The sequence below is a fragment of the Hoplias malabaricus genome, chromosome 2 (assembly GCF_029633855.1).
Source record: "Hoplias malabaricus isolate fHopMal1 chromosome 2, fHopMal1.hap1, whole genome shotgun sequence".
Taxonomy (NCBI): Eukaryota; Metazoa; Chordata; class Actinopteri; order Characiformes; family Erythrinidae; genus Hoplias; species Hoplias malabaricus.
Genome location: NC_089801.1, coordinates 14,125,422 through 14,142,374, shown reverse-complemented (window position 1 = coordinate 14,142,374; position 16,953 = coordinate 14,125,422). Strand labels below are relative to the sequence as shown.

The window sequence follows — 16,953 nt, the reverse complement described above, 5'->3', positions numbered from 1 at the left end:
AACCCAAACATACTTCAAATAGCACCCAGAAATGGATGAAAACAAAGTGCTGGAAAGCTCCGGATGAATCCGGGTCTAAATCCCATTATACACTTGTGGAGAGATTTTAAAATTGCTGTTGGGAGAAGGCATCCTTCAAATATGAGAGACCTGGAGCAGTTTGTAGGAGGTGTAAGAAGCTTGTTGATGGTTAAAGAAATCAATTGATTTCAGTTAGTTGAGGGTGCTAGTAATTTTGTCTGGCCCATTTAGGGAGTTTTGCATTGTAATATCAATTTTGGCCTTTTTTTCTGTTTTGTGTTGTTACAATGCAAACAAAGAAAATAAACATGCCCAATAATTGCAGTCATTTTCTGGGAGAAATACTTCATTTTCTGGAACAATTTCAGGGGTGCCAACACTTCAGCTATGACCGTATATCATTCCTATTCAATTTATATTTGCAACAAATTTTAGACAGAGCTGCCTGGGAACAACAAACATCTTTTGCCACACTCTGGCTTTAGATATCCTTCTTGAAAGTGTGTTAAGGTGTGTAACACTCCGGTTTAACAGCAGACTAATGTGCATTTCCATATTTCACCCCTAATTCATCTAGAAATAATATGCCATTGATTTAAATCCTTTAAATTGCACAAAGACAATGTTCAGGTATTAAATTAAAATTGCTATATGTCATACCAGTGATTTACTGGCTACGAAGTAAAAAACATTTCTAAGTGTAGTGATTCTATTATGCATACCAGGGGCTGTTTCTCAACTAAATGTATGGTAAGGCAGAACTGTTTGAAACTCAAGGCCCTCACTCCCAACGCAGCACAGCTTTGTTTATATCATCAGACTCCCATTTTGCTCTAAATACGCCTACGTTTTACAAGTGTGGCTATGTCTGGCACCTGTGTTTCTGTGAGATGACTTGCAGGTGGTACTTGGATTTTGTGGTTTGTTCACGAGTGATACTTGGTCTAAAATACAGAGAATCACTGCATTAGATCCAAGAATCTTACCAGTTTTTACTTTCACTTTCTAATGGTTAAAATATTAAAAATATATCAAAATAAACTTTTCATGAAATGTGTGTCCAATTCTCCTTTTCAAGCTGTTACGTCTGGTGACTTATTTGTGTTGTTTCTCTATCCTGAGTAAATGCCACAGGTGCTGCTGCTGATTTGCTGCTGGAACCGTGCTCCGGTTGGCTGACAGGATTAAGGCGGAACAGATTTAAAGCCCTGCTGGATGACTGAAAGAAGCTCCTCCTCTTCCTCCTTGTCATTGCTTCTTCCTCCCAGACTAAGGCTTGTGTGTATGTGCATCTGTGAACATGCTATTGTTTGTAATTCAGCTCATGCTATTGTGTGTGAGTCAGCTGTCTAATGTGGTGTTAACCTAATAGTTATCCTACTCATTTGGAAGCTGTAGGGGGTGTAGCCTTATTTATTTTCATTAAAGGGTTGAATTGCATTCTGTTTATGTTAGGGAGATAGGTAATGTTTTTGTATTTTCTTTCTTTATGGTTTTGGGTAGGTAAGTTATATATGTTGGGTGGAATGGGATTTGTTTATTTTAGGCTTAGACCACTCCTGAAGTTTTGCTTCCATTGTCATCTTGGAGTAAATAAAACATTTGGAGACTGAATTCTGGTGAACCTGTGTAGTTTCCTTGGTCTGGTGGGATTGAAGTGTGAGGAGTTGGGGGAGACATATATACTTTTTTTTTTTCCTTTTTACTTTATGTTGCGGCCTACCTAGACAGGCTGTAACATAAATTGGGGGCTCGTCCTCTTTGGGTTTTTTTTGGCAGGGGGAGCTTTCTGCTTTTCTTGTTGTGGTCTGTCGGACTGTGTCTGTCTGGCTGGTTTTTTTTTGGTGGGGGTGAACTTCTATGGTTTGAGGCTTCAGTATGGATGTGGCTGATTTTGTTAGGTCTCCTTCTCGTGGGAAATTGGATACTTACCGTAGAAAGGATCTAGTCTCGATTGCTGAGGCTTATCAGGTGTCTGTTCCTCGTCATGGTAAGAGGGAGGAGATTAAAACTGCTTTACTTGAGAAATTGGTTGCTTTAAAGGTGTTGCCAGATGGAGAGGTGGCAGTCAGTGCGCAGGTTGCAGGTGAGGGTGCAGGTGCTTTCTCACTGGTTGTGGAGGAGTCCACTATCAGTGCGGTATCGCCTAGTACGGGATCAAAACCATCTGATCCTCTGATAGCAGTGCGCCTTAAGGAGTTGGAATTGGAGACACGACGGCAGGAGCGTGAGATACAATTTCTGAAGGTGAGGGCTCTGGAGATTGAAGCTGAGAAGGCTCTGAGGTTATACCAGTTGCAGACTGGGCCTTCAGGTGCAGGTACTGCAACTGGTGACCCTTTGCTACTACCGCTGGGTGCTTCTTCAGAGACTACCGATAGGAGAGCTTCTGGCCCTGTTTCCATTCTTCCTGGTCCTACTTCTACTCCTTCTGGCCCTGCTTCCACACCTTCTACCCTGTTTATTCCTTTGCCAGCTGCTGCTCATTCTTCTGTGACATCACCAGAACCGGTTGCTGCATTTGATGTAGGTAAGCATATTAAGCTAGTACCTCATTTTAGAGAATCAGATGTGGATTCTTATTTTCCTGCTTTTGAACGAATTGCCTCTGTTTTGCATTGGCCTAAGGAAGTCTGGCCTCTGTTGTTGCAATGCAAGCTGGAGGGAAAAGCTCAAGAGGTATGTGCAGCGTTATCTTTAAGTCAGAGTTTGGATTATGAGGTAGTGAAAAGCAGTATTTTACATGCATATGAGCTTGTGCCTGAAGCTTACCGCCAAAACTTTAGAATGAAGGTGAAAACCGCCAGCCAGACATATGTGGAGTTTGCACGTGAGAAACGGACTTTATTTGAGAAGTGGTGTAGTGCCTCTAATGTTACCAGTTTTGAACAGTTACAGGAACTCATTTTATTGGAGGATTTTAAAAATGCTGTTCATGAAAATATTGTGGTTCATCTAAATGAGAAGAAAGTTATTTCTCTGGCAGATGCAGCGGTGTATGCAGATGAGTTTGTGTTGACTCATAAAACTGTTTTTACATCGCCTGTACGGTCTGACCGTGTGGTAAGAAAGGATTGCACATTACCACATGCTGCGTTTGTTGCTCCAGAAAAATGTGAGGTACCACCTAAAGTGTTTCAAAAGGGTCATAATGATGGTGAGACACGTGTTTGTTTCTTTTGTTGTAAACCTGGACATTTGATCGCTGAGTGTAAAGCCTGGCAAAAGAAAAGAAACAAACAGCATCTCAAAAGTGTGGGTCTGGCACAATCGGATGCCTTGTCGTCTTTGCAAAGTTCCAAACCTTGCCTGGATGACGGGTATAAGCCTTTTTTATTGAATGGGTGGGTTTCAATTGTAGAGCAGGATCATGATTTACATCCTGTTAAAATATTACGAGATACCGGAGCTGCTCAGTCGTTTATTTTAGAAAGTGTGTTGCCCTTCTCCGAAAAGACGTTTTGTGGGTCTTCTGTTTTGGTACGGGGTATTGAGATGGGTCATCTGCAAGTTCCCTTGCACACGATTTATTTGAAATCTGGGTTAGTTAAAGGTCTTGTGAAGGTTGCTGTGCGAGATAGGTTGCCAGTTGCAGGTGTCTCCCTCATTCTTGGGAACGATTTGGCTGGAGGAAAAGTGTTTCCTTTGCCAGAAGTGAGTGTGATGCCTGAAACTGGTGACATCGATCCAAAAATTTTATCTTTGTTCCCTGGTTGTGTGGTAACAAGGGCTCAAGCTCGTAAAACTCCAGAGGTACCCCTTTTAGGGACATTTATGGCACCTCAAGGTCCACCAGTTGTGAAGGAGACAAAAGCAAGTGGTGATAAAAAAATTTTTGGGGAAGTGATTATGACAGGGTTAAAAATTGGGAGAAAGCAGCTGATTGAAGCTCAGCAAGGTGATGCATCTTTAGCCTTGTGTTTTGCTAAAACTGTTCCGGAGGGGGATATAAATAAATTAGCGGTTGCTTATTATGTCAGTGAGGGAATTTTGAAACGAAAGTGGACACCTACAGGAACCTCTGATTTGGGTTGGAACACTATCCATCAGATTGTTATTCCAGAGGCTTATAGAGGTCCTGTTTTGAGCCTAGCACATGAGAATGCATTTTCTGGTCATTTAGGAGTTACTAAGACTTATGACCGTATTTTAAGACATTTCTTTTGGCCGGGACTCAAGAGTGATGTTTCAAATTTCTGTCGTTCTTGTCATGTATGCCAACTAGTAGGTAAACCTAATCAGTCAATTCCGTCAGCTCCCCTTCATCCAATACCGGTGATGGGGGAGCCTTTCGAGAAAATCATTTTGGATTGTGTGGGTCCATTGCCAAGGACAAAGGCAGGACATGAATATTTGTTAACAATAATGTGTTCTGCTACTCGTTATCCTGAGGCCATTCCCTTACGCACCATCAGCTCTAAGGCAGTTGTCAAGGCTTTGGTGAAATTCTGCTCTACATTTGGGTTGCCCAAGGTTATTCAAACAGATCAGGGTTCCAATTTCATCTCTAAGATTTTTTCTCAAGTGATTAATGAGATGTCAATTAAACATCAAGTAGCTAGTGCCTATCACCCAGAATCACAAGGGGCATTGGAGCGATTTCACCAAACATTAAAATCTATGCTGCGCAAATACTGCTTTGAATCAGGACGTGATTGGGATGAGGGAGTCCCTTTTCTTTTGTTTGCTTTACGGGAGGTAGTTCAGGAATCTCTTGGATTTAGTCCTGCACAGTTGGTGTTCGCACATACAGTTCGGGGACCACTTAGAATGCTCCATGAGCAATTGAGTGCTGAGCAGTTGTCAGAAAAACACAATGTGTTGGAGTATCTGAGTGCGTTTCGTGAACGTCTGCATAACGCTTGTAAAATAGCTATGGCTTCATTAACTGCTGCTCAAGTTAAAATGAAACGTCGTTTTGACAAAAGAGCAAGGTGTCGTGAATTTCTTCCTGGAGATAAAGTTTTAGTATTTCTGCCTATCTCTGGTTCAGCCTTACAGGCTAAATTTTCTGGTCCTTACGTAATTGAATCCAAACTTAGTGAAACAGATTATGTGGTTAAAACCCCTGACCGGAAAAGGAAAAGTCGCGTCTGCCATATCAATATGTTAAAGGCCTATGTATGTCGTGGTCCTGTGGGAAGTTGTGAAGTGTTGCCTACTGCTAAAACCACTACTTCTACTGTTGCTGTTATCCCGCTTGTGTATAACCCTGAAGAAGATGGGTTAACATTGCGTAGTGTACCTTTTGTGCCAGCACGTTTATCCAATTCAGAGATATTAGCTGATTTACCATCACACTTAATGCATTTATCTGAGAGTGATCGTGAGGATGTGATAAGTCTTATTCAGGGTCACATATCTTTGTTTTCAGATATTCCATCTCAGACGTCCCTTGTGCATCATGACATAGATGTTGATAATCATAGACCCATTAAACAAAATGCGTATCGGGTTAATCCAGTTAAAAGGAGTTTGATGCAAAAGGAAGTAGAATATTTGATGGACACAGGGTTTGCTGTTCCCAGCACAAGTTCTTGGAGTTCTCCATGTATAGTGGTGCCGAAACCTGACGGGTCAGTGCGTTTTTGTACAGATTACCGGAGAGTTAATTCTATTACTACACCTGATTCGTTTCCACTTCCTAGAATGGAGGACTGTATTGATAGAGTTGGATCTGCAAAATTTGTTACAAAACTAGATTTACTGAAAGGTTACTGGCAAGTGCCATTAACCCAGCGTGCTTCTGATATTTCTGCTTTTGTAACTCCTGATAGTTTTCTACAATATACAGTTCTTCCTTTTGGACTTAGAAATGCTCCTGCTACTTTTCAACGTTTGATGAATCATGTGTTAGTTGGTATAACTAATTGTGATGCATATTTGGATGATATTGTCATTTATTCATCTAAATGGGTTGACCATTTGCAAACTCTTTCAGAAGTGTTCAGTCGGTTGCAGAATGCTTCTCTTACATTAAATTTAGCAAAATGTGAATTTGCTAAAGCTGTAGTGACTTACTTGGGTCGTGAGGTTGGCCAAGGTCAAGTCCGGCCTGTACAGGCCAAGATTTCTGCCATTTTGGATTTTCCTGCCCCCACTAACCGGCGTGAGTTAAGGAGATTTTTAGGAATGGCTGGGTTTTATCGTGCGTTTTGTAGAAACTTTTCTAGTCTAGTGTCTCCTCTTACTGACCTACTTCAGAAGGGACAGCTATTCATGTGGTCTCCAGAGTGTAAATTAGCTTTTGACGCCATCAAAGCTGTTTTGTGTAACTCTCCAGTCCTTACTGCACCAAATTTTGAGATACCTTTTAAACTTGAAGTAGATGCAAGTGGGACAGGTGCAGGAGCTGTATTGCTACAGGAAGATCACCAAGGCATTGACCATCCTGTTTGTTATTTTTCAAAGAAATTCAACAAACATCAGTTAAACTATAGTACTATCGAAAAGGAAACGTTAGCTCTTTTGTTGGCTTTGCAACATTTCGAAGTTTATGTTGGATCAAGTTCAGTGCCGATAGTGGTTTACACTGACCACAACCCACTGGTCTTCCTTAACCGAATGAGCAATCATAATCAACGTCTTTTGAGATGGTCATTGTTGGTACAATCTTTCCCACTAGAGATGCATCATAAAAAGGGAAGTGAAAATATAGTTGCTGATGCTTTGTCACGTGTTTAATTTTATAGTTTCAAACATGTTGTTTGATTCTGTAGGGTGGGGGTGTTACGTCTGGTGACTTATTTGTGTTGTTTCTCTATCCTGAGTAAATGCCACAGGTGCTGCTGCTGATTTGCTGCTGGAACCGTGCTCCGGTTGGCTGACAGGATTAAGGCGGAACAGATTTAAAGCCCTGCTGGATGACTGAAAGAAGCTCCTCCTCTTCCTCCTTGTCATTGCTTCTTCCTCCCAGACTAAGGCTTGTGTGTATGTGCATCTGTGAACATGCTATTGTTTGTAATTCAGCTCATGCTATTGTGTGTGAGTCAGCTGTCTAATGTGGTGTTAACCTAATAGTTATCCTACTCATTTGGAAGCTGTAGGGGGTGTAGCCTTATTTATTTTCATTAAAGGGTTGAATTGCATTCTGTTTATGTTAGGGAGATAGGTAATGTTTTTGTATTTTCTTTCTTTATGGTTTTGGGTAGGTAAGTTATATATGTTGGGTGGAATGGGATTTGTTTATTTTAGGCTTAGACCACTCCTGAAGTTTTGCTTCCATTGTCATCTTGGAGTAAATAAAACATTTGGAGACTGAATTCTGGTGAACCTGTGTAGTTTCCTTGGTCTGGTGGGACTGAAGTGTGAGGAGTTGGGGGAGACATATATATACTTTTTTTTTTTTTCCTTTTTACTTTATGTTGCGGCCTACCTAGACAGGCTGTAACACAAGCATATACTGAAAATTACAAAAGAACAGTAAACATGAAACTGATAAATTTTATTTTTTATTTCTTAAATGTAGTAACATTTCTAGTGAATTTTTCAATACTTTCAAAACCCAAACTGCTATTGTTGTTAGCTGCAACAAAAATAAATACTTTGAACAAAGCCTACTATGAGGGTGATAAACAATAATTCTTCCAAATACATAATTTTTTTTTACATTAGCTAATACCATAACATCACATAGTGTAATAATACTTAGTAAAAAACTGTTCCAATATATCATGTCTTTGTCTGGAAACAAACAAACAAACAAACATAAACATGTTTAACAAGAATATCTTGATTAAGCTTAAAATTAGTGTAACAGTGCTGTTGAAATAGATGATGGTTCAGGGGTGGGGTTAAAAACACACAAGGTGTTAATATTTATCTGTGGTCTGGGAGATTAGCTTCATTTCCATTCTAAACTAAAATATGTAATATTACTACTACTTGTATTCTTTTTGGCCTAACTGCCTCGGTTGGTTTAAGGAGGTTTCAGTACAGCATAGAATTCCAAATTTTTCTAATCTTGTCCGGCCTTCTTTTCAGTGTGAAGGCGCTGGTGTCTTCTGAGGTGAACACTCTGTGAAAACTTCATTCCACACTCTGAGCACTTATATGGTTTTTCTCCAGTGTGAATACGCAGGTGTCTCTGGAGAGTACTCTTCTGGGTAAAATTCATTCTACACAGTAAACAGGTATATGGTTTCTCTCCAGTGTGAATGCGCAGGTGTCTTTGGAGAGTACTCTGTACAGTAAACTGTTTCCCACACTCTGAGCACTGATAAGGTTTTTCTCCTGTATGAATGCGCAGGTGCCTCTGTAGAGTTCTCTGCTGAGTAAAACTCATACCACATTCTGAGCACTGATATGGTTTCTCTCCTGTGTGAATGCGCTGATGGCTTTGGAGATTACATTTTTCAGTAAAACTCTTTCCACAGTCTGAACACTGATATGGTTTTTTTCCTGTGTGAATGCGCAGGTGTCTTTGGAGATTGCTGCTTACACTGAAACTGTTCCCACATTCTAGGCAGTGATATGGTTTCTTTCCAGTGTGAAGAAGCTGGTGCAGTTGTAGAGTACTCTGCTGAGTAAAATTAATTCCACACTCTAAACAGGAATATACTTTTTCTCCGCTGTGAATGCACTGGTGATTTTGGAGACTGAGTCTTTCAGTAAAGTGTTTCCCACATTCCGGGCACTGATACAGTTTCTCTCCAGGATGAATGCACTGGTGGTTTTGGAGATTAGATTTTTCAGTAAAACGTTTCCCACACTCTGAGCACTGGTAAGGTTTTTCTCCTGAGCGAATGCACTTGTGTTCTTTGAGACTATACCTTTTATTAAAACGTTTCCCACACTCAGAACATTGGTGAGTCTTTTCTTTTCCTGTATTATCGGCAGAAGTGTTAGCATGGAGAGTATCTGATAACAAGACTTCCACATTCTCACTTTTAACCTCCACTGAATTCAGCATTGTTACATGTTTCTCTTGGGAGCAGCTCATGATGTGGTTGTGGTCATCAATATCAGGAGTATGAGATGACTTGCAATTGGATGTCATTCCTTTAGCAAAACAGAAAAAAAAGGTGAAATTCAAAGTGCACAAAACTATATATAACGATAACTGACAAGAAACACTTTTTCATCAGGACTGAGTAGCCAAAGTCAAGTGGAAAAACATCATGTCAGATTGGAAGAATATTCAAAATGATGAAGTCTAAAAACCACATTAAAAAGGTGTAATTTTTAACCCAGATATGCAAACTGTTCCAGAAACATCTTTGAACACTTTTTGATTGTTTCTTCCATATTTTATGCAGTATCAGATGAAATTCATGCAAATGCGTTTTTAGAATCACTAACAACCCCGTATCTCATGATGAGTAGAAAAATAATGTATAATGAGTTTAAAACTAATATGTGACCTACATCTAAATCCCATTTAGGTAACAAATACAAACTCTAAACTGCATCATAAAAAGCAGCCAGCTAATTTGATACAGGAAAAAAATACATATAATACAGTGATTTCAACAGGGTGGAAGTTATTATGAACCTTACTACCTATTATTTTGAATGGGTGCAAAATTTGTTTATGGCATGGTAGTCATTTATGATTCATGTGAATTTGTGTCCTTAAAAATGAAGATTATTTACAATATTACCCACTTTGTTCAATCAGATTGAAAATGTATGCACAATGGTCTAAATTTTAATACTCTAGTCTGATTTAGTCACAATTGATTCTAATGAGACATTTATCTGTTTATGTATTTTATCTTGCTCTAAAACCAGCTGCTGCCTTCTCACTACATCTAGACATAACTGCTCTTTTTATTTCTCCTTTTTAATTATGCATTTATTTCTGTCAATTTGTGGTATTACTATTACTTGTATATTCGAGTCCTTATTATGAAATATTCTTGGGTGGGCATTTGGATATTTGGTGAGAGACAAGACCATTTTGCCTAATTAGTGTGTGTGAAGAATGATGTATATTTATTTTTATAAAGGGGACTGTGAAGCAGAATATGCATACAATAACCACATCATATTTTTGTAGGGGCAGCTGGCCAGATTTTACTGGAAAGCCGCTATTTTAAATACCACATTAAAGAACATCTTTAAAGTAAACCCCATCGGAAACCTATGATATGAAACCTAGATATAGTAGTTATTTTTTTTCAGGGTTTTCACTGAATAGGCAGATATTTCTTCTGGGTAGGCAATGCAGGTTTAGACCACTGTCAATCTACAGATTTATGAAAAAAAAATTGGAAGAATAAAATTTCCCCTAAATTGCACAAGTCGTAGCCATGGCTTGACCTGTCTGAAAGTAGACTTTTTTAATGCCATTTAATATATTTAATAATATATTTAACTGACGAAATAAATGAAAACGGCAAATGAAAATAGGAGTTTCTTACATTTCCATTAAATGTTTAATAATTAAATGAAATAGTAACAATGTATGTTATATGCCTAGATTTAAATTATATATAGAATAATTTAATTTAATTACTGATTTACTGTTATTATTATTATTATTGATATATCAGTGTAATATCAAATAATGAATCAAAAAATGTGTCAGCTTTATAAAAGCAGAAGAAAAAATTCCAAAACGTGTTAAGCAATGTAGGGAAACTTCTGCTTATGAAATCTTTTTTTCGCTTTATATATCGATTCGAAATAAAAACGTATAATGATTTAATCATACAATGTACACAACGGCCATGGCATGTGTTATATCATATTTTCGTACATTAACTGATCTGGATTTTGAATTTAACTGTATGCATTAATTTGCTAATTCGTTGCTTTAATTAGAAGCTATAATAAATCCAGGAGTACGCGCGGATCTGTGTGCGAGTGTCTTTACTAAACTGCATGTGTGCACAAAGCTCTTCAAAACACGCCAAAACTGACGACGTACTTTGGGGGCCTTATGTTGCTCTGCGTTGTCAAATACCGTAGAATCAGGCTTATACGCGCACTCAAATTTAAAAGACGGATTACACCACTGCGTTGTCCTTAACACACAAAGAACAGGACAAGCTACAAAACAAGGCTTTAAATTTCGGACCAAAGCTCCACTGAATAACGGCGTTAAACGTCTTAAAAATACAATTATATTAATATTTTAGAGGAACATTATACGAATCCCAATTACACGATCAAATATTTCTCTCAATCCCAGCAAAGACATTCCTATCTCCCAAAATCACAGACACGAGAGCGAATTCACGGTCTGTAATTCTGGACAAAGGCTGCTTCTCTGTTGACCGATGTTTCCCACTTCATATTTCAAAGGATGAAAATCTATCCTCCATTTTTAATGGTAAAAATACATTTAAAAGCTGTATTAACGATGCGAAATGTCAAACAGACCTCTATCTTCAATAATGCAGCTCCTGTTTTCTAACAACTGCGTTAATGCAGACGTTCTTCTATAGACTATGCGGTTAACGCTTATCTGTGAGGTGTATTACCACCACCTTCTGGATTGGAGTGTAAAAGGAAACTGGCAAAGCTCTTGTGTTTTGTGAACTTCAAAACGGTTACTGCACATTTTAGTTTTTTAACACATAAATATATATTAATGCACTGATTAAGTGTTATAAAATATTAAATAAGGCGGTGTCATGGTGTCCGTTGTCTTGTTGGGGTGGTTATGTAAAAATTCCATCGTGCACAGCACCGCGCATGAAAGGGACTTTTTATTCTTCTGTTTATTGTTTTACTATCAGCCAAAAAGTGTTTGTTGACAGAAACATTCATCCCATGTCCGAACCCCATACCAAGCCCAAACTAAGCGCAAAGACATCGAATTCATTCATTCGTTGTTTGTGACCCCTTATCCAGTTCAGGGTTGTAACCACTGCCCAGGCACAATGAAACATACCATGGACGGGTGCATGTCCATTTACACACAGGCACAAATTCACTCACACACTGGCACCTATGGACACTCTTTTGAGTAGCTGGTCCACCTAATGCATGTTTTTGGCCTATAGGAAGAAATCCGAACACCTGGAGGAAACCCACACAGACACGAAGATAACTTATCAAACTCCTAACAGATAGTCACCCAGAGTGGAGTTCACTGCCTGCTAGATGTAATATATGTTGAGACTGTGAAGATAGGTCATCTCAAGGTCCATTTTGAGAGGGTGTTTGGATGCTTATGCACAAAATGCATAAGTATTGAGTATGGTGAGCACATTATTTTCTTTGAAAAGATTGTGGCTGTGTGATATGCATTGACTAATATTTACCCCAGTTTCGTTATGAATCCATAAACCTTGTGAAAGAAAAAATTATATAAAATGCATATAAATACAATAAAAAATTCTGTGTTGCATACAATGTGAAATAAATAGCAGATTACGTAAATTCTGATTGCCTTTATGTGACATGCTTGTTACTGTGAACAAATAAATGTGTACAGTTTACAGTAAAAGTGGACTAAGTTAACAGTACTCATGTAGAGCTAAAAAATAAGCTTCAGATCCTGAACCCATCCATTGTTTGTCTCTTACCTGTACAATAAAGATTTCCCGATAGCACACCACAGCTGGTCCACTGGTGTTTTGCACAGTTTTCTGGGTGGACCACCAGTGATTGATAAAGTGCCACATTTTAGCACTTTTTCATTCACAGTCCAATTTACTATTTTTTTCTTCATTAGGTTCTGAAATGAAGATGAAATGTACAATTATTTGGTATCATACAACATAACGTGTCTTCAGTGAACAATTGTTAGTTCAGTGCTTTGCTCAAGGGCCCCTCAGCAAAGACTTTAGTCATTTAGATGTGTTAGTCAAATGTAACCGCGAATGCCTCCTCTGGCGGGTGTTCGAGTCCCGCACGGGGCAAGTTGGATTTCGACTGGAGATAAAGAAAGTACAAACAAAAGATGCAATATTATGATCCGAAAACATTCAAGTCGACTTAACCCTTTAAGGAAAACAGGCAGTTTTGTACATTCTACCTGCATGTGTCTTTATTTTATATTTATTTATTTATTGAACTTGTGAAAGAAAAAGAAATAAGCAAGAATAAAAAAATGAAACAACGATTAATATACAAAATAAAGCCTTTATTTAAAAGAAACATTAAATGTACACAATAAATTGTACACAATAAATTAGTTTGTTCCACAAACAAGCATTAAAAACAGTGGCAAAAGTTACACAATGTTATAATTATAGGGCTATGTAAGTTTTAAATATATAAAATAAATTATAAATAATACGCTACAAATAATTGAAGTAGTAATGCAATGAAAAATCTATTAAAATGTTACTCTGTATGGGCGGCACGGTGGCGCACCAGGTAGTGTTGCAGTCACGCAGCTCCAGGGGCCTGGAGGTTGTGGGTTTGATTCCTGCTCCGGGTGACTGTCTGTTGGTGTGTTTTCCCTGTGTCTGTGTGGGTTTTCTCCGGGTGCACCGGTTTCCTCCCACAGTCCTAAAACACATGCTGGTAGGTGGATTGGTGACTCAAAAGTGTGTGTGAGTTGCCCTGTGAAGGACTGGCGCCCCCTCCAGGGTGTATTCCTGCCTTGTGCCCAATGATTCCAGGTAGGCTCTGGACCCACCGTGACCCTGAACTGGATAAGTGGTTACAGATAATGAATGTTACTCTGTATCATAAATTTAAATGAACATAAGTGAATCAGGGATAAAAGCAGGTGTGGGTGGGTTAAGAGGTTTTTTCTTTAGGGGCTTTGTTTTTCCATAACCTCGTACTACCAGCGCTGCTTTCCATCCCTCCAGTGTCACGGTGGCAGTTTCTTCACAGTACCAATTGCCAAAATACTGTTGATTTGTAGGGGGCTTTCTCTCTTTTTAGCATGTTTTGCAGGAAATGAAGGTGTTCTGGCGAACATAACTACGAGTTTTTATGCCAGATTTCTCCTTCTCCATCTTTCTTTTGCGATACTGCTGTGTTGTGTATGGCACATCTTGTTGTGATGGTGTTGCTGATGGTGTCGCTTGAGATGAACAAATTGGAGCCAAGTGGGCAGTGGCAGGCAGAATAGGTTGCAGTCTCTGGGCTTGGACTTGGCTGTGACTGTCTGGACATGGGATGGGCAGAAGAATCACGGAGCTAGGACGCTACGCCATCTACGCTGCATGCAGGCTGAGTGGTACCACTGAGGCCCTACGCTAACTACGAAGTCCGAGGTGCATTGTGCTGCATTGCATTGTGTTGCTAAGCCGCTACGCTCACTACGCTGTTCTAATTAACATTATCACAGGAAAAAAAAAATCCAACTGGACAACATGCCACCAAAGAAAGTTAATGTATCAGGAGGAGATGGAGGAGATCAGAAAATCTCTAAGCTTCATGTCAGAAGAATTAAGCAAAGTGGTTAAGCGTCACACTAAGCTGCTTAAACAACTTAAGATCCTTGTGAATGAAAAAGATAGAATAATTGTTGGACTTCAAAAGAGAATTGATAACCTTGAACAGTACAGTAGGATGGAAGACGTAATTATAAGTGAATTAGAGACTACACATAGAACATTAGAACATATGCCAGTACAGCGGAGCGCAAAGAAGGCGAGGATGTCTCAACAGAAGAACTAAAAACACTTGAATGGCAAGTCATAACATTTTTTGAAAACAAAAATATACATATTAAAAGTAGCAACATCTCAGCTTACCATTCCCTACCCCGAAAAGACAGGAAAAGCAAGCCAGCCATCATAGTTCATTTTATGAATAGGAAACACAAAACTGAGCTACTCAGGCAGGTGAAGAAGCTGAAGGGGCAGGAGTATACCTAAATGAGCATCTTACCCAAAAAAATGCAGAAATTGCAAGGCAAGCACGCATCCCCAAAAAACAACAAAAAGTACAGGCAACATGGACCAGGAACTGTAATTCGGAATGATTCGACTGAATGGAACACCAGAAGAAGCCAAAGTAATTATGATAAAAGAACTGAAAGACTTAAACCCATATAAATAAGTAATTATAAAACCCTGCATGTTTGTCATGATATACTGCAATATCTTTGGATTCCCGTTCAAATACTTTGATGATGATGATGATTTCACAGATAATAATGAGATGTGTGTGCGCGTGATGAGTTATGTAGTACACAATATAGCAAGTATGAACATATGAATTTTAAAACATTTGACCACACAGAATACATAAAATATGAGTTCGGAAAAGATATTGACCCTGAAACCCACTTAATACTACAATAATATCAACTCTAACTGTGAGTATTACACAAAAGAACAATTTAATAATAATGTGAATATGGAAGGTGCATTATCAATAATACATTTTAATAGTAGAAGCCTCAATAGAAACTTCCTTAAAATCAAAGAGTATTTGAGTAAATTCAAAACGTTTAATGTCATTGTGGTGTCTGAGACTTGGCTTGATAATGAGAAAGTCTCTCATGTAGGACTGGATGGATATGAGCTATTTAGTTTTAATAGGAACAATAAAATAGGTGGAGGAGTTGCTCTGTATGTTGATACACATTTAAGGTGCAGTATGGTTAAAAGTATGTCAAATGCTATAGAAAATATAATGGAATGTGTTACTATAGAAATTAATGTAAAACATTCTAAAAATATATTAATCAGTTGTGTATACAGACCCCCAGGAACTTGTACAGAAACATTCAATGACAAAATTGCTGGGATGATCGACAAACTGAATGACAAAAAGGTACAAATTGTATGTGGTGATTTTAATATTGATTTGTTAAAGCCAAATGGACATAAAACAACAACAGATTTTATCAGTACAATGTACAACCCATTTCCTGTAATCATAAAACCAACTAGAATAACCAGACACTGCTACATTGATTGACAACATATTTACAAACAGAATTGGGAGTCCAATAGTAGGTGGATTGCTCATAAATGACATAAGTGACCATTTTCCTGTTTTTGCAATCTTTCAAAATGTTCTTAATGTACAAATTGAATATAGGACATATATTTTTAAAGTGATAAGACACAGAACACCAGAAGCTATTGCTGCTCTCAAGTTGGACTTAATAAAACAAAACTGGGCTGAGGTTTATGAAAAGGAGGACCCTAACAACGCATATGAGGCTTTTGTCCATATTAACTGAGCTTTATGAACAAAACTGTCCTTTCAAAAAAAAACTTTAAAGTAGGCATAAATTTCAGGGCAAACCATTGATTACCAAGGGAATAGCAAACGCATGTAAAAAGAAAAATGTTCTATATAAATTGTTCTTAAAACAAAAAACTAAAGAAGCAGAAAATAAATATAAGACATGTAAAAATAAATTAATAAGTGTTATGAGATTTAGTAAAAAGGAATATTTTGCTAGTACGGACCACGCCCTCAGAGGCTGAAACGGGGAGGCAAACTCAGAAGTCTTTTGGGGAAGAGTTTAGGGCGGCTTATGAATGCGTATGAAGCCGGACCCCCTCGTTGGATAAAGTAATATGAGAAAAGGGTGGAGATGGGGTGGAGGTGGGAGCGAGTTTAAAACAGGAGGCTCAGTGGGCTTGATAAAGGCCGAACACGGCTCCGGATATGGGGATCAGCAGAAATGACTCAGCGCGGAGGAGCGAGCTGACGTCGTGAAGCAGTCGAGTCGAGATCCGTCTCCTGAACTGAATGAGGCGAGTTTGTCTGTTGCAGGAATGACATGAATTTGCAGGGTATATATAGGGCTGAGAGGAGGAGTTTGGGCGTGGTCCTACTCCCAAAATTATGTTATCAGCATAACTTCACTTTGCTAGTACGGACCACGCCCTCAGAGGCTGAAACGGGGAGGCAAACTCAGAAGTCTTTTGGGGAAGAGTTTAGGGCGGCTTATGAATGCGTATGAAGCCGGACCCCCAAAAATTTACAGGAATGCTGGTCATTAAGTGCTACAGAATGGATAGGTTCAGGTACTCTGGTCAAGGGTTTGATTGGTGTCCTGATTGTGTTTAGGTGAAATGAAGGGGTTAGTGAGTCTTTGAATGAACTACC

At 38.8% G+C, this 16,953-nt stretch overlaps 1 protein-coding gene across 1 annotated transcript; it reads right to left on the bottom strand.

Annotated features, from left to right (window-relative positions):
• Positions 1-7,507: 7,507 nt before the first annotated feature.
• Positions 7,508-11,435, bottom strand: LOC136687810 (zinc finger protein ZFP2-like). The gene is made up of 2 exons (XM_066662363.1): positions 11,350-11,435; positions 7,508-9,021 (listed from the first exon to the last, which is right to left on the bottom strand). Exon 2 carries the CDS (start codon positions 9,017-9,019, stop codon positions 7,979-7,981), a length of 1,041 nt encoding a protein of 346 aa, XP_066518460.1. The 5' UTR covers positions 9,020-9,021; positions 11,350-11,435; the 3' UTR covers positions 7,508-7,978.
• Positions 11,436-16,953: the final 5,518 nt, after the last annotated feature.